Below are 23,005 nucleotides of genomic sequence, written 5' to 3' on the forward strand. Positions count from 1 at the left end.
TAATCTTAATCATAAAATACCTAACCCTAGGTGTGGCCTGTGTTGGCTGTGATTGGCGGCGCGGACGCGGGCCTCCGCGTGGGAGGCCGCTGTGTGCACAAGCAGACGGGACGGCACGCCACCCTGCTGGGCGTAGTGAAGGAGGGGAGCACGTCGGCCAAGGTTCAGTGGGATGAGGCGGAGATTACCATCAGGTATCCAAGGGGCCGGGTGGGGCATTTGCAAAGGCCATGTTTCCGTCGTTTACCTGGAAATCTTTTATCTTTTGTGCAGATTAAATTGTACTGGTCTTACTGTATATCATCATCGTCGGGTGGGAAACCTGTTGAACCTGTGTTCAAATGGATCCAATGTAGTTATTATTGGATTGGAGTCACAAGATCTTCTAATTTGTTCAATATTTAAAGAACCCACAGACACACTTAACCACTTAAACCACTTGAAACATTTCAAAAATCTACAAGAAGCTATTTTTGCTATTTTTGTGTGATTCTGTAGTATGACAAAGTAGGACATCAATTTATGAGAAAACATAAAAAGTTGAATATGGAGATACAAGGTTTCTGCCCGACAGCAATGATATTTCAGTCGTTTGCCTGGACATCTTTATTTTTGTGCAGATTAAATTGAACTGGCCTTATATATTTATTACATACATTCACCAGTGTCTTTTTTATTGTGCATGTGTCTCTTGTTTTGTTTCTATGGCTTGATTATATTATCTATGCATGATGTTCCACTGTAAGGTATGTGGAACAAGCGGTGCTGTGGCCTTAGGCATAATGATTATCATCAGTATGACCTCATGCCTATAGAAATGTGTAAACAGATATGTTGTGGTTGGAGGTGATTTCTGAACATGTGTTCACTTGGCTGTATTAACTCTGCTTTAGCCCCTCCCATATCCTCTGCACTTGCTTCGTAATCATAAAATACTTATATTTTCACTGTTTTACATACATCCTCCCACACTTCATTTACCCTCTCTGCATGGTTTAACACATTACCCTCTCTGCATGTTTCATGAACACATTACCTGGGTCTCTGTGGAATATTAAATTAATGTACAGTATGTGAAAATAAGGCCTTATAGAGGACTTGAAAAGACAAAGAAAGTCTTACGTTCGTGTTTTAAAGGTCTTAAAAATGCCACAGACAGCGACAGACCGGAAAAAGCACCTGTCACTTGCTTCTGTTATGTTCGGGGAACATTAATAAGAACTAAGAAGACAACAACGAGCATTAGCATCATAATAGCAGTGATCCTATCCGTGAGATGACGAGTTCAGCGGAGGTATGGTTTGGGTCCTTTCATCACAAAACAACCTATTGACAAGGAGATGTTTGTTTTGATGTTTGATGAAACCCGCAATATAACAGCTGGATCTAAACCAATTGAATGATGCTGTATACTCCAATCGCCCCCGTGATTGCATTTTCTTTTTTGTTATTTATTGTATAAATTGGTCTTGAATTTCATTCAAAGTGGCATTAAAAAAGGCTGACATGCCTAAACCTGCAGAGACCCTGTATTACCCTCTATGCGCTTTTTATTAACACATTATCCTCTGCATTTTTATTATCACATTGCCCTCTCTGGACCAGCAGTTGACATCCTCCCTAAACCTCCACCTGACTCTCACAGACCACGTTTTTTAGTTTGCCTTTGTCACGCATGCTTTTCTTCGCCTCTCCTGTCCTCTCCCTTACTTTGTGTTTCCTTCCCTTTGTCTCTTTTTTCACTCCTTCTTCGCTCCCGTCTACTAAAGCTTCCCAACTTTTTGGTCGCCTAGTGACACTCCCCTGTACAACCTGGAGCCGTGCGAGCCTCTGCCCTTCGACGTGGCGCGCTTCCGCGGCCTAACGGCCTCCCTGCTGCTGGACCTCACCTACCTCACCAGCATCCACGAGGACACCACCGCCAAGCTTAGCGCACGACGCCACGACAAGAAGCACCGCAGCGCGCCTCCCGCCACAAGCGGGGGCGGCGGTCACGAGGCGGCCGGCAGTGACGACAAGGCCGACAGCGACGGGTACCACCACAACGAATCCAAAGAGAATGTGGGAGCCACGACCGGCACCGCCCCCATCGATATCGTAGCCGCCGCCTCCGACCTGCGTGTGTCCCACAGCCTGGAGGAGGTCAAGACCCTCGCCACGTCCAACTCCAAGTCTGAGAGCGAGATCTGCTCTTACACCTCCAGCCCGCAGCAACAAGCTCCGGGAGGAGCGAGCGAGGCGGTCTTCGCTGCAGCTCCACATACTCCTGCAGACGGGAGCAGGAGGAAGGGCCACGAGCATGGCTCTCGCAGCCACGAGCCCTCTCCTTCATCCTCTGCTGCCACCCAGTCTGAGATCCACGCTGTGCAGCTGTCCTACCTCTACCTGGGGGCTATGAAGGCCCTCAGTGCCCTGCTGAGCTGCAGCAAGTACGCGGAACTGCTGCTTATACCAAAGGTACAGCTGTCTCCAGTCCCCGGTCCTTACAGCAGTAGTTCTACTTTAGTTTACACTCCTACTTTAGTTTCGCCTGGTGATCCAAGGCAGAGAGCAGTTTGTGTTATGCCTAATTTATACATGACGGTGTCGCTTTTCCAACAAGAACATATCTCCAAGGTAACAACACATCACAATGTGACATGTTGTGCTTGAATATCTGTTCTGTTCAAGTTTTAGTGGCTGTGTCCAGCATATGTTTTGAATTGTTTTCAATGGGAGCACCATGTATTTACACTATGTAATTCTAGAAACACTGTCAGTGTGACCAGGGGCTGAGTGTCTATTCTGTGCTCAGCCGTACATGTGGTTGCTGAGAGTTGAAAATGTTTCCCCTTTTGGCGTTTGCCAAAAGTTAGCCTCCACACTGTCACTGATGAACGATAATGTTGTGTAAACAGTGGCACCAAATATGCTCTGCGCAGTACAGCTGTGTCGCAGGCAAAGAGAACGAGAGAGAGAGATCACCTCCATGAAAGATAAACTACCGGTATATTGATAATCTGACTCTGATTATTATAAGAAGGCGAGATAGTTTAAGCTACCTGAGGTAATGCCAGCTACCCTGCTAGCTGGCGTCTGCTATTCATAATTGTATCCTCATTTCCGTTAATAATTACAAAACCACAATTGATTCAGATTGCATCCCAGATGTCCCCCTCATGGATTTTGATTGGCCTGTCAGTGTTTCTACCATTCATGAAATCACTCTGAAAGTAGGCTGCACCAACGCTCCTGATTTCGTGTATAGAGGGGCGGATGTATAGAGGCGCAGAGAGACTGCGCCTGATCCCATTGGTTCACCGATCTGTCCGTCAACCCCCGCCCCGTTAACACAACATTACGAGCGACGCCCACTGCACTCTGGTTGGTTGGGGAAATGAAACCCTTCCTATACCGGGTACACCGACGCGTTCCTCCAGGCTTTTATTTTTTAGCAAAACTAAACAATAAAAGTCTGGAGATCGAGGCTACTCTGAAAGTGATCCAAACTATATCAATTCCCCACTGTTGTTTTCATTACAGTTGTTTTGTGTGCCATCCTCTTCACTTAAAACGACTTTTAAATGACAAATAGTTATAGAAACGTACTTGGTATGCACAGCCCTTAACTCTTTAACATCCTCTCACATGAAGGTACAACCGGAGGCGGCCCCCAGTGGGCACAATGCAGACCTCAACGCTGGGCCCACCGGCGCTACAGGGGCCACGTCGCCTGTGTGTCAAGAGGAGGTGGAGATGCGAGCCGCCCTGCAGTTCCTGATGCGCCACATGGTGAAGCGAGCGGTGATGCGTTCGCCCATCAAGAGAGCCCTGGGCCTGGCTGACCTGGAGCGAGCACAGGCCATGATCTACAAGCTGGTTGTCAACGGACTGCTGGACGACCCCAGCGGAGGAAAGTCCAAATCTGGTGAGAACATTCCTCTACATTACTGGTTCTCAACCGTTTTAATTTCAAGGACCCTCAGTTGTATAAGCATTAGACCACGGATCTACATTTTGCACCATTTATTTTTCTGGGATCCCAATCTACACTGTAAGACCTATGTTAAACGGGTTGGACCTCCTTCACCCCCCGACTCGACGTTGAGAACCATCCTGCTGCTTTTTTAGACCTGAGACCCTTTTCAATGCTTATCACTCAAGCTTTATTACAGAAAATATACTGTACTTGTTTTCGTGAACGGAAATGATGGACGATCACAACCTTTACCGCTTTCAGCCAGGGGGTGTAGTTACAGACTATGCCGCATTTGAAGATTGTGGAATAGTCTAGCTTGAGAGGCTGTGACGTATCAATGGGCAACCACACAATAACAGAACCTGAACAGTGAACACCATGATCGACGACAGCACAATGACCCCAGACTAGCTGTTTTCTGCTTGTATGTTATATCTAACTTCATTGCTCTAATTCTCCCATCTTCTGCTCCCTCAGTATCGAGAAGTGAGCCAGACGGCGAGGGGGAGGCGGTTGAAGGCGAGCAGCTCGCCCAGACTCCGGTCACCACCAGCCCCTCTGCATCCAGCACCACATCCTTCATGAGCTCCTCCCTGGAGGACACCACCACCGCTACCACACCAGTCACCGACACCGAGACCGTCCCTGCCACCGAGTCACCAGGCGTCATGCCCCTGAGCCTGCTCAGGTCAGACCCACATGATACTGATTCTGTTTCTGCTCTTAATTACTTACTGTATTACTCGTTATAACATTATTAATTGTGCATGGTCCACATCACATTATCACATTACTTGTAGCAGTCTGGTGGAGTCTTGTGTATTTCACTGCTCATAAACAAAAAGTAACTGAAGAAATGCAGGGTGGAATGAAGCATTATTATACCAGGATAACTCCTGGTCCCCCTGTATTGTGACGTGCATAAATTATTTGCCCTTGAGCCAGGCACTGGTCCCCCGGCATTGCATTGTGTCTGAACAATGCTCCTAATAGTTAAAAGGGTTAAATGTAGAGCACAAAGTATTACTTGAACCTGATCATACAGTACACACTTGTTTTTGCCGTTATTGGTCTTGTTTTACTATTATGTTAACTATGTACAAACACACACTAATACTGTATTGTATGCATTTTTTTCTGTGTAGGCAAATGTTCTCTAGCTACCCGACCACTGCTCTGCTTCCAACCCGTCGGGCCCAGACCCCTCCGGTGTCTTCTCTGCCCACCTCTCCCACTGAGGAGCTGGGCCGCAGACAGAGTCTCACCTCCCCTGACTCCCAGCCCTCCAGACCACAGAACCGAACAGGCACATGTAAGTATAACACTCGCATTACAGCACACATACACACCTTATAGCAGTGGTTCCCAACCTAAGTGGTCAGATGGGTGGGCCGCGAGCATTTTCAGAGCATGTTTATTTTTAATGAACTAACAAAGTATACTTTAAGTTCCTTTTTATCGGTATCAACATTTACATTTTTTCAAGGTTTTAACCCATTTAGACCTGAGGCTGATTTATTTATTTTTTTTCTAAATCCTAGCAGTTTTCTGAAAAAAACTGTTGTTACAGTGGTGTGTTCAAAACCTTTTCATGTCAAGGACCCCCAAATTTATATGTTTTTGGCCGCAGACCCCCATCTCAAAATATTTGTTTGAGGGACCCCGAGAAGCAAAGATTTGAGTGAAAAATGTTATTTAAAAAAAAATTAAATGATTTGCACAACTGTTCACGATTTGCCAAAAATAGCAGATCTACAAGGGTTTTTTACGTCCTTGGCAGAATTGGATTTTGGACGTAAATTACGTCCTTGGCAGTGAATGAGTTAATGGGTTAAAGAAAAAATACTATATTATTATCAATAAAATCTTAGCGTTTTGCCAATTATTTGGGGTCCACTTGCAGTATCCTCACAGCCCATGCAGGTTGGGAATGGCTGCTGTATAGCCACCCAGCTAATGTTTGTGGATGTTTGTTCCCAGCATTGTCGGACCCCAGCAGCAGGCTGTCTACGTCCCCGCCTCCCCCTGCCATCGCTGTGCCCTTGTTAGAGATGGGATTCTCTCTTCGCCAGATCACCAAAGCTCTGGAGGCCACCGGTGAGTCTGGCTCACTAACTTCCTGCATTATAGAACAGAAGACCCCCAGTTTTGTATTTATTAAGCCTCGGACCCCCGTAACTCAGAGATTGTACATTGTACACTCTCGGAGTTACTGACCTCTAAGGTTCCATTTGGTAACTGACTATGAATAATTTAGCTGGAGACCCACCAGAATCCCCACAAGGACACGTCCTTGAGGGATTTGAAATCGAAAATTTTGATTTTAATGTAATAGGGACCACCATGCACATAAAACCCTATATACTCATTGTCCTGGGTCCCCCAGGGGCCTGTTTTGGGTCCCCCAGGGGCCTGTACTTGGCCCCCTCCTTTTTTCTCTCTACCCCAAATATCTTGGTGTTTGCCTATTTTCGCCAAATGTTTGCCTATTATGACATGCCAAGAATAGAGCTAGGGTTCATGTGGTTAAATGTGATATGATGGTAGTTGTTGATGCACTAGGTGCTCAAGGAGAGGCAGACGCCCAGAACATCACGGTGCTGGCCATGTGGATGATTGAACACCCCGGGACAGAGGAGGACGATGAACCCCACTCTGGAGGAGGAGTCGACGGTGCTTCGGCCCCCAACGGAGGAGGCAAATCCCTGGAGAGGAGCACCTACCTGTATTCTCCTGGAGACGCCGCTGAGATGGAGGAGGGCTTCAGCGAGAGGTACCGTCGTTAGCGTAGCCACAGTGAAACTCAACAAAAAAACTGTTTGTCACAATTTTGTGTTTTTTGCTTGTTTCATTCTTTGCAAAATCCAATCTGTATGCATCTGTGCTCTATTTACCTGGAGCTCGATCCCCGGCTCTTCTTGGCTTTGTGTCGAAGTGTCCTTGAGCAAAACACAGAACCCCTAGAGCCTGAGTTATACTTGGTTGCACATTATGTCTTGCACCGAACATAGCAGATCCACAAGCTCACAACACGTCGTGTGAGCTTGTAGATCGGCTATTTTTGGCACGAGACATCGGCACACAGCTCAGTAGAAATTAGTTTGAACTGCTCCCCGAGTGCCCCTAGGTGGCTGACCACTGCTTCTGATAGTTAGGATGGGGCAAATACAGAGAACCAATTTCCCCGCATGGATTAATACAAGTTAAAACATGGTACCATTGCACAGCAGTTACCGTCTTCCAAACTTTGTCTTTGACTTGATTTCCACCCAGTTCCAGATATAGGCTTGTTTTTGGCTGGATCATCCAAAAATGAATGATCAAATATCTAAATATTGAATCAAGCAACTTTAAAACACTTCTGGAGTCATTGCACCCCAGGCAGTTTTTAAGTGACATCCCCCCTTTAACCAAAAGCAGATCTACAAGCTTAAAAGTAAGCTTGAAAGCTTGAAATGCTAATGACATTAACATATCTTTAGCATGTCATCCATGGTACAGGCATGATGCGCTGAATCAGTGTTGGCTTCTCGTGATCAGTGTTTTTTTTTTTTTTTACATTTTATATCACTTCATACCCCCTATGCTTTGTCTTTGGAGAAATCCCTTTTTCTTCTTTAAAAATATTAAATTTAAAAGGTGAATTTCATCTTTTAAATGTCATCTTTCATGTCATTCGCAGTCCTGAAGGTCTGGAGCAGGAAAGTCCATCAGCCTCCAGTGGTGGTCCTCCTCCCCCCAGGGGGCGCTCTGCTGTCAGCAGGAAGCACCGCTTTGACCTGGCTGCTCGCACGCTCCTGGCCCGTGCTGGTGAGAACCTCCTGGAGACAGCAGAATCCTACATCCAGTGCTTCTCGTCTTCAACGCTGACCGCAATAACCGTATTCACACAGCGGCCATTTAGATTTTACGCCACATAAAGACAAACGAGTGTGACGTACTATGAGAGCAAAACGGCTGCCATTTGAATACGGTCACTGGTGTTAAGGGCTGCAACTATGGATCATTTTCTCAGTGATTATTCTATTGGTTACTTTTACGTTTTGAAAGAAAAAAATGCTACATCTCAATTTCCCCCGCCAAATCGATTATTTTTTATTAACACATTGAGTGACAGGTATTATCATCCAAATCATCCTTAGAGTGCCAGCGTTTTTACTGTGTCTTGGCGATGTTTATACAGCCGCAGAAGCCACAAATTGGACCCCGATGTAAAAAATAGTATCCGGGCGATGCGGTAGGGGTCCGTCTATCGACTGGAACAATAACATTTCTACCGCTATCCGCCATTTTAGAGCGATCGCCCATCGAAAATCACAACAAAAAAAAAGATATGGACATAGAAGTGTTTTTCTCAAGATCCTATCATAGGGGCGGATGGACGTCCATTTTTTTGGGATGATGTCACATCCGTCCATATCTTTTTACAGTGTCCTAGGATCATTCCTAAGTTGCGTTAGAGCGCCCTCTTGTGGACTTTTTTTTTAAAACGGCACATTTTTGGAAAAACTTAGATCTACGGTTATGGCACTCACGGGTGTATTTGCAAAAACGTAGGTCTACGTTTTTGGCACCCAATGTGTTAAAATCGATTATCGCTTATTGTGTTTATAATTAATTCAATAGTATAATTTGATTAACTTGCTGGCGTTTCTCCGTCTTTCTTTAACTCTTCACCCGTTGCTCTTCAGCCGGTCTGTACCGCTCGGTCCAGGCCCATCACAGCCAGTCTCGTCGTGACGTCTCAGCGCTGCAGCAACAGCAGCAGCAGCAGCAGCAGGACCCCGGCGCCCTGTACGACTTCAACCTGGACGAGGAGCTGGAGATGGACCTGGACGAGGAGACCATGGAGGCCATGTTCGGCCAGGACCTGGCCAGCGACACCGACATTCTGGGAATGTGGATCCCGGAGGTACTGGACTGGCCAACATGGGTGTGTGTGATTTTAAGCTACGGCCAGCTGAGCCGCTGTCACCTTTTCCTTCCCACTTCCCAACGCTTTTGACCTGTCCGCTGACGGATAGCATGTTCATACATGCATGCTGAGCAGATTGTCTAAACCACTGGTTTTCAATGAGTGGTCCGGGGACCACCAGGGGGACAAATGGACACTTACGGGTCTCTAACTCAATCTGAGAGAGTGTACCAATGGAACCATTGTGTTAAATTAACCGATTTAGACCTGAGGTAGATTCTAAAAACGCCTTCTAAATCTTGACCTAGGTTTTTCAAAAAAAAAAGTTAAATGAACGTTGCTATATACTGTATGTAGCAATATATACTGTCGCTATATACTGTATATAGCAACAACTACACACAGAGGTGTTCCTGACTTGAAATGCATTTTTGTGAGAATGCGAGCGGGGAAAAGAAATCTCGAGTGGAGCGTCCATGCCGCGGCCAGTGAGAACGGCTGCATTCATTAATATGGAGCGGAACCACAATCTACACTGTTATATCCTCAGTACTTATTTAACTTAGAGAATAGACTTTCTCTGTAGCGCGGAACAAGAAGAGGCCACTCGGACATTAACACAGGACTGTTTATTAGTTCCTTAGTTCCCAACAAAAACAATCTTCCGCATGAAACAGTCCAAAGATAAGTTAAAGTTCAGGGTACCCCTTCATTTGTAATCCACCGGAAAGAAAGCTTGGATTTATCTCACCTGCCTTGCCTCCGTCAGAATCCTCTCGCTGACCTCTTGTCCCCCCTCCCCCTGTAAAGTCGCAAATGGCATCAACGAATCAATCACCCACAGTAATCAGAGCCATTACCTCTTACGTGAACTGGAAATGTTCATATTTTTTAAAGTCACTTCATTGTTTCCAACATGATACATTAAACAATTACATCAAATACACATATCATGCATAGTTCAAGCAGGATAAAATAAAATAATTGTCACAAGCGTACAAATGGAAGTGTGCTCCATTTGTACACTCTTCCAGACGCATAAGGGGCCATTTGGTCCGGTGGTGGTGGTCCCCAGACCCAACATAGAGAACCAGTGGTCTAAACAATAAACAGGTAACGTTAAACGTGCATGGTGACGGTTTAATTCTCTAAACAATACGCAGATAAATTATGTTCATACATGCATGATGAACAGATTCACTAAACGATAACACTGCTTTCCCGGACATTACAACCTTTTGTGGGATAACAAAGTGTCAGAGATACAGCTGTTATTTAGCTTGCAAGCCTAACATCCATAAGATTTTATTTGATTAATTCTTAGTATTAATTATTGTTTTAAATAATTGCTTGTGGCATAAACAGATGAGTTTTGCACGTCTCTTAGCAACTATCTTTATTTGTATCTATAAATGAGACGCATTGAACTGAAACCCCACGCAACAAAAGAAGCTTGAGCTAGCTTGCAATGAAAGATGAAATATTTAATTGCGGTTCACTAATTGGTGTTGGATGAATGATAATGAATGTCAACTGGCCGGTTGATGGTTGTTTTAAGTGAATATATTATTAATGATCTTCAATGCAAAAGCTCTCATTGACCCACTCAAGCTTTTGTGTTTAATGTCACGGCATGCCTGCTTTACTGTGTATTGAACCCTAACAACTCTACTGATTTTGTATCCTGTCTATCCGCCCGTGCGCGTTTGTGTGCGTGCACGTGTGTGTGTGTGTGTGTGTGTGTGAGCAGCATGTTTGTGAGACAGAGGAGCGAGACGAGGTGGTGGTGTGTGAGTTGTGTGAAGCCAGCGTGGCCAACTTCAACCAGCACATGAAGAAGAGCCACCCGGGCTGCGGCCGCAGCGCCAACCGGCAGGGCTACCGTAGTAATGGCTCCTACGTGGACGGCTGGTTCGGAGGGGAGTGCGGCAGCGGCAACCCTTACTACCTGCTCTGTGGCGGCTGCAGAGAGAAGTACCTGGCCGTCAAATGCAAGGCCAAAGTCCCCATCGTGGAAAGGTACTACGAACTATCATCTGAACGCTGTAGATCATTTAAGACCTTTTAAAGTTGGTCCTTGTACCGTGTATCATAACACCGGCTGAAGTTTGAGCCAATCGGCGATTCAATAATACTGGTCTAAACTCACTGGTACTAGCCTCGCGTGGCCAGACAATATATATCACACGACACACTGCGTGGATATTAGTCTGGTCCCTATCAACGATGGATTTTTTTCCAAGGGGCGGTTACAAAAAGATCCAAACGCACTCTATTGGTTAGACTAAACCCAATCAGAGCAGTGCTTCCTTGTTGATAAGCCCGCCCACATTTGAATACTGGGCCCTGGTTGGTCCCGCACAACCTCTGCGGGAGAGAAATAAATTCTCTATGGAGGGGGGCCAGACCTAATCTGCCGAGGGCTAAAGTGCATGCAATTTTGCAAAGGCAGATTCGTCTGGAACCAGGCTACACTGGTACAGTAGCCTAACTAGTATCGATGACAGTAAATTGAATGCTCAATACTGACAATTGAGTAATCATTTATCTCACATAATATCTATACAATTACAAGCATGATATGGGTGAAAGTCGAAGGAGTTCCAAAAATTTTAACAAACTACATATTCATTGTAGAACATAATCCAATGTTAATTTTTCTTGGCATTGTTGTACACTTGGGTATTGTGATTGCTGCTATTCGAAACGGTAGTCCATAATGATTTAGAAACCTCTACACCCAGCTGGATCGCATCGGTTTTCATTTAATTTACTGTTACGTTACAATAATGTTATTCATTTCACCCAGACATTGATCGTAATAATAGCAAAAGATATTAACAGTAGGCGTGACAGTTCAATTTGACGGGAACATTCTTCCCAACGACTCATTTCTGCGTTCTGAAGCTCTGTTCTGCTAGATATGCAATGATACAGACTACAGCCACCTCCTGACAGAAGAGAACAGCGCCAACTATTGACCATCAGCTGTCGTCTGTGCCGTGTTTTTGGAACTACTTTAAACGTGAAAGATCACCAGACACAAAGTGTTCAGTCGCGGTTAGTCCTAACAAGTCAGCTTGGTGTGTCAGGGTCCTTTAGATCTAATCTATTGACTTTTCCTCTTTACATCTTCAGATACAAAGGACAGGCTCCTGACCTCTTGGGGAAGCAGGATAGTGTCTATGAAGGTAAGATTTCTTACTGTTGGACTGAACAAAACACAATAATCGTATCGCAGAGATTTTAATTTATCGTGACATTGTTGCATATCCGGTAGAATTGGTAAAACGCACCTGTAAAGAACATACTTGATACAGTATTTTTTTTTTAAAGATATTTTTGCGGCTTTTTGCCTTTATTGATAGATTACAGTAGGCTGACAGGAAATGGGGGGAGAGATGGGGAGGTGACACACAGCAAAGGTCGTCAGGATCGGGAGTCGAACCCGCGACACGCTGTCAGGCTGGATTACCAGTCTAGGTGCCCAGACCGTTACGCCAACCGTCCGTGCCGAGTCTTTTTTTCTCTAAATCTCTACAATCTCTACAATCTCTACGAGCTTGTAGATCTGGTATTTTTGGCAAATGTTCCACCCCAGACTATGGATGCTGGGGTTCAAGTAGTTAACAAAAGTGTAATTTATAGAGCGTTAAGCATATTTTGATTATCGCAATAATGTCGATATCAATTATTTATACATGACATTTTATATTGTCCCATCCCTAATAACGTACACAGTATAGTTCTCCATTTGTTAACTCATTGAGTGCCATTAACGTGTTTCACGTGTTTTAGCGCTATGGTGTTGAGTGCCATTAACGTGTTTCACGTGTTTTAGCGCTATGGTGTTGAGTGCCATTAACGTGTTTCACGTGTTTTTGAAAAAAATAGAAAAAAAATATATATATTTTTTTTAACCCAAGATATCATCATCTGAAGATTTGCAGCTCCATCCACTCCTTGTTTAACTTATAACTTAAAAAGGCTGTATCTCGCTTCCTAAGCACTTTTTTTTTACTTTGAAAAAATAAAAAAATAAAAATTGTAATGGCCAGAAATAGATAATAATAATTTGGGCTCTCAAGGAGTTAATAAAATGGCCATTGTAAATATCTGTTTGCTGAGTCTTATTTGAACCATGTGTGTGTGTGCACGTGTGTGTGCATGTCCTGGCTTCTTACAGAAGACTGGGACATGCTGGATGTTGATGAAGACGAGAAGCTGACAGGTGAGGAGGAGTTTGAGCTGCTGGCTGGTCCTCTGGGTCTGAACGAGAGGCGGGTGGTCCCCGAGGCCGTCCAGTTCCCTGACAGCGACCCTCTGGGAGCCTCTGTTGCCATGGTGACCGCCACCAACAGCATGGAGGAGACCCTACTGCAGATAGGTAAGATGGAGGATTGCCTCATCCAATAATGTTGCAGATAGACGAGATGAGATATCTTATCTTTTTGGCCTCATCCAATCAGTTGTTCTGTTTAGAGTTCTGACTTTCAGAGCTGTTGTTGAAAATAAATCAGTTAGCTCTTAAACTTAACTGTGCTGGGAAATCACCACTGTGGCTGTATAATCGATGAGTCTGTAGATACATTTTTTTAAATATTTTGTTTATAAAATGATAAAATTGAAAATGATGGCAAAATACAATAATGCAATGCAAAATTATGGAAAAATGCACATTACATTTTGGGCCCTTATGCCTAAACCTTTTGGGCATTTATACTATTTTATTTTTCGCGGACCCCCATCTCAAAATATTTTGTTCCAGGGAGCCCCAGCAGCAAAGATTTGAGTTAAAAATGATCGCTTTAAAACAATATATTGAAAGATATGCGCACATTTTCGCGATTTTTCAAAATTAGCAAATCTACAAGCTCGTGGCACGGCACTTGGACCCCGCGTTATGAGCATGTAGATTTGCTTTTTTTGAATAGCCAGAGTGTAAAGTAATGCTTTTTAGCTCAAATCAAAAAATTACACAGATGCGTTCCAGGTCTTAATGAGTTAAAGTAGTGAAAATAGCTGATACACATCGACACGTTGTGAGCATGTAGATCAGCTATTTGAACTATTTTAAAATGTTTTTCAAGAGGGTATAAAATGCCCAAAATGTTTAACCCTGCAAGGCCCAGTGTGATCGCACGATCACATGTATGTTTTATAAAGAAATGAGTTTAAATCATTTTTCTTTTCTGTTATTTTTTATTTTTTTCACCTCTAAATCCTCATTGGGTCCTATTGTTTAGTCTTACAATGCCATTGGCCAGGATATTTGCATATAAATACCCCCCACAGAGCCAGGAATCATCACAACTTGAAAAGAATCTGGGCCTTGCAGGGTTAAGGGGTAAGGCGGTGTGCAAGATAGGGCCCTTTGTCTCAACCCAAAAGGGCATTTTGAAATAGTTTAATACTGTATATGTTTACCCACCAGTCAAACTGTCAATATGTAACTAAGTGTTCAATTTTTTGTGTCCAAAACACGTTTCATTAATACTGTGTTTTGTTGTGCTGCGCTTCCAGGATGTCAAAGCTCGGTGGATAAGAGCTCGTCAGGCAGGGTGACGCTGGGCGAGCAGGCAGCAGCTCTCCAGAGCCCCCACGACAGAGTCATGGCCCTGAGGAGGGTGACGGCCGCCGCCCAGGTGCTGCTGGCCAGGACCATGGTCATGAGAGCCCTGTCCCTGCTGTCTGTCAGGTATGTGACCACGCATCACATCTGTACTGCATGCTTTTACATGATTGGATCATTATAACTTCTAACTAGTCACTGTTGAGCAGCGTTGATTTCGACGACTAAAACTATGACGAAAAATGTTAGTCGACTACCTTTTTTCACTGACGAAAACTAAATAAAAACTAAGCTACGATAACTAAGACTAAATACATTGACAATTTCGTCAACAAATAAAAACTAGACTAAAGTGTTAGGGAGGGACTAGTGGAGAAGAGATCCAGTAGAACTAAAGGACAAGTCATTTTATGCCTGGTTGCGCTCGGGTGTTGCAGATCTACAAGCTCACAACGCGGCACGCTGCGACGCGTTGTGAGCTTGTAGATCGGCTATTTTCGGCACGCAGTTATGTGTTAAATCAGCCATTACGACGCCCTCAAGGCACCGCCAAAATACATTTTATACGACTAAATCAACTGTAGATTTAGTCGACTATAATCTTATGATATTTAGTCGACTAAAACTAGACAAAAACTAAAACATTTCAGATGACTAAAATATGACTAAAACTAAATGGAATTTTACTCAAAAGACTGACTAAAACTAAATCAAAATTTGCTGTCAAAATCAACACTGCTGTTGAGTAGATGCCGACAGATGCGGACATTATATCAATTATTTGACTTTTTTGATGACATTGGTTTCGGCAGTTATGCAGCCGATGTGTCCCGATTTTCATCAATGTAACCTGGCGTCCCTATTTTGGGCAAAACAAATTGCATTGTAAGCTGAGCTCACAATGCAACACGGCTAATCTCTCTTTGTGTCTGTCTCCCTGCCAGCGGGTCCAGCTGCAGTCTGGCAGCAGGTCTGGAGTCTCTTGGTCTAACAGACATCAGAACATTGGTCAGGTTGATGTGCCTGGCGGCGGCTGGCAGAGCAGGCCTCTCTGCCAGTCCTCCAGCAGGCTCAGGTCCAGAGAGGCCCCGCGGGGCTGCCAAGGCCAGCAAACCCATCTCCTGTCTGGCTTATCTCAGCACAGCCGTGGGCTGTCTGGCATCCAACAGTCCCAACGCTGCGAAGCTGCTGGTGCAGCTCTGCACTCAGGTACTGTATGAGACGGTACAATCCAAGAGTATGACATACTTGATGATTCATTGTCACACATATAATTGCAATTAACTATTTAATTGTATTTTTGGCATTGAACATTAGAACATACAAATTACATTTCTGTTTGGCTTTTAGGCTTTGTAAACAAAAATTGCACAGGGCACATAATGACAAATAAGTTAAATATACAAAAAAATGAAATGGAAATTAGCGGTTGTGAACACATTGCGACGCATTGTGAGCTTGAGAAGGGTTCCAGGGGGTCCCCAGCAAAATGATTGATAGTTAGGAACCCCTTTTTAGTTTAGTCGACCCTTATACATAGGTCCGTAACTCTGACAGTGTACACACACACACATAATGAGTGTCTGCCTCCGACACTTGCGCCAAAATGACGCAGCTAGGCACCGTAAAAGTACTATAAAGTATAAATGTATCTATTTACGTATTTCTAAGTTAAAACTCACTTGCATATTTTTTAAACAATGTTGTTGCATTCCAAAATATACTCGGCGCTAGGACCCTGCAGCATTTTCCGTGTTATTTTCCAAAAAGACTACTAAAATCGCTGCTACACCGTGGCACTTTAATGAGGGTTGTATTATTCTGCCCTTCCCAGAACCTGATCTCTGCAGCCACAGGCATGAACCTCACCACGGTGGACGACCCCATCCAGAGGAAGTTCCTGCCCAGCTTCCTGCGTGGCGTGGCGGAGGAGAACAAGCTGGTCACTTCTCCCAACTTTGTGGTCACCCAGGCTCTGGTGGCATTGCTGGCAGACAAAGGGGCCAGACTCAGGCCAGCTTATGACAAGGCTGATGTAGAGAAAAGAGGTTTGTTGGTGAAAGGAAGTGATGGGATTGGTTGGCAGGCTGTATCGGTTCGGTCGTGTTATTTGTATAGACCAGTGGTTCTCAAAGTGGGGTCTAGGGAACCCCCAGGGGTCCTTGGGCGGACTATACGATATAAATTAATTTATATCTTGAAAATAATTGATTTTCTTTTAATATTATGTCTTGTATGGGAGTTCCTGGCACACAATACTTTCAGATGGGGGTCTGCAGCCAAATACATATTAATTTGGGGGTCATTGACATGAAAAGCTTTGAGAACCTGTGGTATAGACACTTTCAAATTGACAACTGTGACATTCCATCTCATATGATTTTTTTTCTGGAATTTTCTTAGCACAAGTGCAGTGTAATAGTGAAAATAGCAGATCTATTGCGATGTGTGGTGAGCTTGTAGATCGGCTGTTTTCACTATTATAATTATAAAAACATACATGTTATACATATGTTTTGGACATACAAGGTTTCCACCTAACTACAACAATGTTATTATTATTACCAACCAGCTGGATTTGTTTGGCTTGTCTCCTTGCAATGAGGCTGTTTAAGTGAAACCGTCTATACATTATGGTCCTTTTCTCCCCTGCATATTTATCATCTCATTTGTCATCTTTATTTTGTTAATTTTGTATTTTTGATTCATAGTGTCCTGTCTTTGTTGAATGTATTATCACTGTGTAATGTGTACGTTATGACTGGTCATCAGTAGATATAGCATAGAATTGGTCATTTGGGGTAAATTTATTGTCGATGTCCTTTAGAATCCTTAAGAAATTACTTTTTCTATACAGTAAAATCTTGCGTAAAAAAAAAAGATCCCTGATTTTTTAGACTTTATCCCTGTGTAATATTTGTGTTGTGTGTGGATACACTGATCATGACACAAACAGCAGCTTAAATGAATGCAAATTAATTGCATGAAATAAACGCTCCCCTGTAAGGACCTTCAGAATTCAGTACTGTATGTGTCAAAACACATTTCAGGTCCTGCATTGTAATTTGGGTTTAACACTGCAGAATAATGTGTGATTGTGAGATTATGAACTTGAACATTTGGGGATTTAGATGTTGATCATTTAAGAATGAGATCTTTTTTTTATGTTTCATACAGTAATTCACAAGATACATGTGCCAATTGTTTTAGTGCTTTAAAGCCTGGTTTATGCTTTGGCGACATGCTGTCTGACCTTTCAGTTGTTTGTGTCGAGTAATCAACCCATAGGTATTGTATTTGTGTAGATATTAATCACTGTCACCCAACACAAACGGAAAAAGAAAGAAAGAGACCCAACCGAGTGTACAACAATAAAAAGAACAAAACTTTGACCCACATGAACCCTAGCATCCCTATTCTGGGCATCAAACATTTGGCAAAAATAGCCAATTTATAGGCTATTTAAAAAATATATATTTTTATGTAGAAGGAAATAGGAGGGGACCAAGTATAGATCCCTGAGGGACCTGCTCTCACCCCAGCCAACTGAAGAATATAGGGTTTAAGTGGTAAACAAGAACTTGTGACTAAATAAATACACTGGATCACAGGTTCTTTTTTCAATTTGCTGTGGTTATAGTGGTAAAAAAACATCCATTCTGGTAAATGATGTTGAACAACAGTAGTACTGTATATTGTTCACATTGGCAGACATCAAGAGCCAATAATGTTCACAAGACAAGAGTGATGACACAATGTCAGAAAAACATGAACCAGGCTTAAATGAGCTTGTCAAGTGATGTCACTTCACACATATCACCATTTTTGTTTTGTTTCTATACCTTTGTTTTGTCTCTTATTTTGTCATGTTTTTTTGTTTTTTCCCTTCCTCTCACTCACCGGGCGGCCATGTCACTTCTGTGTTCCGTGTCAAGCAGGTCTAATTGCGCATTTGTATGCCCATCCTTCCCATAATCCCTCCGCTGTAGGCCCCCTGGAGCTGGCTAACGCTCTGGCGGCCTGCTGCCTGTCGTCCAGGCTGTCGTCTCAGCACCGCCAGTGGGCCGCCCAGCAGCTGGTGCGCACGCTGGCTGCCCACGACCGCGACAACAACCACAGCCGCCCGCAGAGCTTCACAGACATGGCAGGGGACCTGCGCAAGTGCTCTGTTTTCAAACTGGAGGCGCACCAGAGCAGGGTGGGTACACCCTTCTTTACCTCGCTCACAACTGATATCTTTGAAGCCATGTAGATCAGTGGTTCTCAAAATTAGGGTCCTGGGGCCCCAGGGGTCCTTGAGAGTGTTCCAGGGGGTCCCCATGCAGTATATGATTGATAGTGAGGAACCAAGTGGGTTCGGTAAAGGTCGGTGACAAATCTGCCTAATTTATACTCCGTTGCACGCCGTTGTCGCTTGTTGACAAGAGCTGATCTTCAATCTACCAATATATCACTTCTCAACCTATTGTTAGCTTGAAGATCTGTTCTTGTATCAAGTGACACCGTTGTGTGATGGAGTATAAATAAATTGAGCTTTATACAAGTGTCTGTATGAAATGACCCAAAGCTGGAACAGTTAAATTTCTCTCTCTCTCTCTCTCTGTCGTTCTTTCCATGTTGAAGCTGCTGTAACATAAGAAATCAAACTTTTGTGTACACCTACAGTAACCTATGACTTTGTGGTCTTAAGGTGAGAGCTCTACCGACTGAGCGACCCAAGTTCACATGTTCTGTGTGTCTAAAGATGCTCCTATACGTTGCTCCAGGTCATCACATGTGGTTGGTGCTGTAAAAAAGGCCTGCTGGCCACCAGCGGGAACGATGGGACAGTCAGAGTGTGGAATGTCACCAAGAATCAGTACAGCCTTCAGCAGACATGCATCTTCAATAAGACGTAAGACACACACACACACACACACACACACACACACACACACACACACACACACACACACACACACACACACACACACACACACACGTGCGTACTCACTCACTCACTCACGGGTTCAAGTGGTTAAGGCAATAGCCAAATTCCAATACTAAAATTTCTGCTTCCTCGCCTCCTCTGTCCTCCATCCTGCAGCATGGTGGTGTTAGGGAGACATTGCTGACCTGCCGATATATGTGACCATCTTGTGAACTTCACATACCGTCAGTGTCCAATTAAAAACGCTAGTTAAACCTAGTATACTCTGTTCATAAAGAAAATAAAACGGTATAGCTTTATGTTTGGACATTGACATGATGTGACATTAAGTCCAAAAGATCACATATTTTGCCATGTCACCAGTTTCACTGTAACACCACCCTGCTGTAGGACGGAGGTCAGAGGCGGCAGGGAGACAGAAATTTGACTATTGGGATTTGGCTGACGTGCAACATTATTGTGGTGTTATGGCTCCCCCCAGTGCATGGACGCAGTATCTGTATTTGATCTATGTTGATTGTGTTGTGGTTGTGTTGTTGAGCAGTGAGGGTGAGATGGATGGCTCCCCCTGTGAGCCCAGCCTCTGTCCTCTGACCTGGAGTGTCACCGGTAAATACCTGGCCTCCGCCATGGACAAACTGGTCAACATCTGGCAAGTCAACGGTAAACAATTTCGTCTTTCTGCCCTTTATCCCATCCTCAAACATTTTATTTGTTTAAAATAAACATAACATTTTATAATCCACTGCTGTAAACTGAAGTCACATTTGAGTCTGTTTGGAAAAAATGGTTTCCAATACAATGATGCTCTTGTTAAACGTGTCACGTTGAGGTCCACGTTATGTGAGGAAGGCATTAAGATTTTAGATGTTGCCTTCAGCCTACACCATATGTCCCTGTCCTCCTTCTACAGACCCTCGGATGGAAAGATCACATTTTCTACTCTGTTTCTCCCATATGACAGATCAACTTCAATATTATCACCTTTGTAGCTGAATTGCCTCAAACTGCACTCCTACACAATTGCTGTATATATAACTTACTGAGGAGGGGTTGCTGGTTTGATTCCCAGGACCTCAATAATTGTGCCCTTGAGAAACGCACTTAACCTGCAGTATCAGACTGTGGTTGTACTGGGCAGCTCCCAGTATAACACTATCAGACTGTGGTTGTACTGTGCAGCTGCCAGTATAACAGTATCAGACTGTGGTTGCATTGGGCAGCTCCCACTTATGAATGTGCTGAAACATGAAGCTACTCTGGATCAATAAAGAAAAAAAAAGAAAAGAAAATCATAACATCCCCGGTTCGATTCTGTATTGAGACCTCTGGTTGGTCCTTTGCCCTCAGTCTCTCTCTACTGTCGCATCTAAATGAGCTCAAATGTGTTAAAATGATCAGAGACACCTACAGTACTAATGGTGTCCACCCTGTCTGTGTGTCCTGTAAGGCGGTAAGGGTCTTCTGGACGTCCAGCCGCACTGGGTGTCTGCACTGGCGTTTCCCGAGAGGGAGGCCACCTCCCTGTGGTGTGGAGAACCCAAGGACCTGCTGCTGGTGGGCCGTATGGACGGATCTGTAGGCCTCATCGAGGTGCTGGATGCCTCCACTATGCAGTGCACTGAGCTGGAACACTGTTACAGGAAGGACGGTACGTACCGGACAGAATGTGTGTGTGTGTGTGTGTGTGTACACATGCATGTTATCATGAGGAGTGAGTAATTAGGGCGTCCAAGTGCCTCAAAGGTGAGGTTCCTGACCACCGCTGCGGAGTCTAGGGGTTCAAATCCGTGGTGCATCAGGCTTGGCCGGACGTGTTCGTTCGTTGGAAGCCAGTTGGGGATTGGTGATCTCTGTCACTGTCAATGGCGAGGTATAGCATGATCCTCCCTGTGAAACTCTGCACTGTCAGATGTAAAGAAGCTGCTAGTGCCTTGTATCAGGGGAGACATGCTCTGATACTGTAGGGTCCAGCAGTGATGAATTGGCATAACGACAAACTGGATGAAAAATAGCGAGTGATCATACTTTGATGTGCTGTGTATTTATCTTCATATGTTCAGCGCACATGAATATAATGTTTTGTTCCATTCCAGTGGCAGTGATGCATATAGCCTGGTACAGTGAGGACAGCCCTTTCGCTGTGGGCTACGCAGATGGAAAGCTGCTGATAGGATCCAAAGAGCCCTTGGAAAAAGGAGCAATTGTGGTCATCGATGCACACAAGGTACGTCATCAAAATGCCTAACTTGCATTACCAAATTAAGGGAAAGTTTGACATTTATGACAAAATATGGACTCGCATATTCTCAGATGGACTGATGTGAGGACAAGACCCTAGAAAGTGTTAGAAAAGCAACTGATTCCGTAAAACCTAGCAATGTGTTGTTATTGGTTTCATTTGTATTATTATTATTGTAATGTTTTGTCTGTTTTGGTGGTGTTATGTTTTTGATATCGTCTGTTATACGCTCTACGTACATAAAATAAAATAAACATTATTAAAAAAAGAAACGCATACCCACTCACTCTCAACTCCATCACAACTCCACTGATTGATACAAAATTATCAATAGCCATTATACATCCACACTTGTTCCCCAAATAGAACCTTCCTTGCTCTGTGTGTGTGTGTGTGATCAGGAGTCCATCAGCAGTATGAAGTGGAGTCCTAGTGGGCAGATGCTGCTCACCTGTGCCAAAGAGGAGAACGTGAAGCTGTGGTCCAGTTCAGCTTCTGGTTCTGGCTGGCGCTGCTTACAGAGCCTCGGTCATCCTTCTGTGGTCAATGGCGTGGCCTGGTGCAGCTTGCCTGGACACGGGCCAAAACCCCTCGCCATGTTGGCCACGTATGTTGATTATAATGTTGCTTTATAGGAAGACGATATGGTTACAATGATGCTTCATCCACTTAAGCCAATAGCTGATCTACCAGTGTGATGCACCGTGACCTTGTAGTTTGGCTATTTTAGCTGTTTTCTGAAAATGTTTGCCTATAATGACATGCCCAAAATAGGGGAGACAGGTTGAAAGCAGTTAAAAGTTTATATGATATGTTTATAATACTGCTTTAAAGGAAATCAATGAAATGCTACAGTTTGAAAATAGTCACCAGCAGGTGACGCCAAATTGAGGGCTTCTCTCACCTGAGTGGATCTTTAAAATGAGAGCCAAGATGCTAACATGTACTGTAGTTGTTTCCTTAATGATTTATCTGTCTCACACAAATTAAAATAAATAAACCAATCATTTAGGCTGCAGGGGTAAATCAAATCTAAAAGCATTCTTCTTGTCTCCGCCAGGCCGAAAGGCATGGCGAGAGAGTATGTTTTACCCCCTGTCCGTCCGTCCGTGTGTCCGTCCGTCCGTCCGTCCGTCATTCGATCTGTCTGTGTACAGCTAATCTCCGGCACCGTTGGCTTGCTCGCAGCGAAACTGTGCACACACAGTCCCTGGATACCAGAGCAGAACCTCTGCCCCACATTTTTCACAGGGGCCTGTTATAGCGCCACCAGGAGGCCGATTTGTGCAAAACACATTTTTTGACAGTACTCCTACAGATTTTGTCCAAAAATCCCACAAATCGGTACACAGTATCTCTATAGTCATTAAACGAAACGGGTCTTTCAG

The 23,005-nt window shown here is 44.1% G+C and overlaps 1 protein-coding gene across 17 annotated transcripts in view; it reads left to right on the forward strand.

Moving 5' to 3' along the window:
* The window catches only part of herc1 (HECT and RLD domain containing E3 ubiquitin protein ligase family member 1), a 105,549-nt gene that overhangs the window by 52,969 nt on the left and 29,575 nt on the right, over positions 1-23,005 (forward strand). For 3 of the 17 annotated variants that reach the window (XM_084065338.1, XM_084065347.1, XM_084065339.1), the window contains exons 38-58: positions 31-194; positions 1,770-2,457; positions 3,634-3,907; positions 4,436-4,646; positions 5,104-5,270; positions 5,939-6,055; positions 6,506-6,731; positions 7,641-7,768; positions 8,650-8,891; positions 10,624-10,892; positions 12,012-12,064; positions 13,060-13,260; positions 14,397-14,571; positions 15,390-15,654; positions 16,280-16,493; positions 18,381-18,643; positions 19,212-19,339; positions 19,920-20,038; positions 20,826-21,026; positions 21,472-21,602; positions 22,019-22,224. In XM_084065338.1, the coding sequence (XP_083921464.1) occupies positions 31-194; positions 1,770-2,457; positions 3,634-3,907; positions 4,436-4,646; positions 5,104-5,270; positions 5,939-6,055; positions 6,506-6,731; positions 7,641-7,768; positions 8,650-8,891; positions 10,624-10,892; positions 12,012-12,064; positions 13,060-13,260; positions 14,397-14,571; positions 15,390-15,654; positions 16,280-16,493; positions 18,381-18,643; positions 19,212-19,339; positions 19,920-20,038; positions 20,826-21,026; positions 21,472-21,602; positions 22,019-22,224 (4,442 nt within the window). The remainder of the gene's footprint in view (positions 1-30; positions 195-1,769; positions 2,458-3,633; positions 3,908-4,435; positions 4,647-5,103; positions 5,271-5,938; positions 6,056-6,505; positions 6,732-7,640; positions 7,769-8,649; positions 8,892-10,623; positions 10,893-12,011; positions 12,065-13,059; positions 13,261-14,396; positions 14,572-15,389; positions 15,655-16,279; positions 16,494-18,380; positions 18,644-19,211; positions 19,340-19,919; positions 20,039-20,825; positions 21,027-21,471; positions 21,603-22,018; positions 22,225-23,005) is intronic. The other 14 variants (XM_084065342.1, XM_084065343.1, XM_084065349.1 and 11 more) reach the window with 9 other exon arrangements.

The sequence above is a fragment of the Gymnoscopelus microlampas genome (genome assembly GCF_963454915.1).
Source record: "Gymnoscopelus microlampas genome assembly, chromosome: 1".
Taxonomy (NCBI): Eukaryota; Metazoa; Chordata; class Actinopteri; order Myctophiformes; family Myctophidae; genus Gymnoscopelus; species Gymnoscopelus microlampas.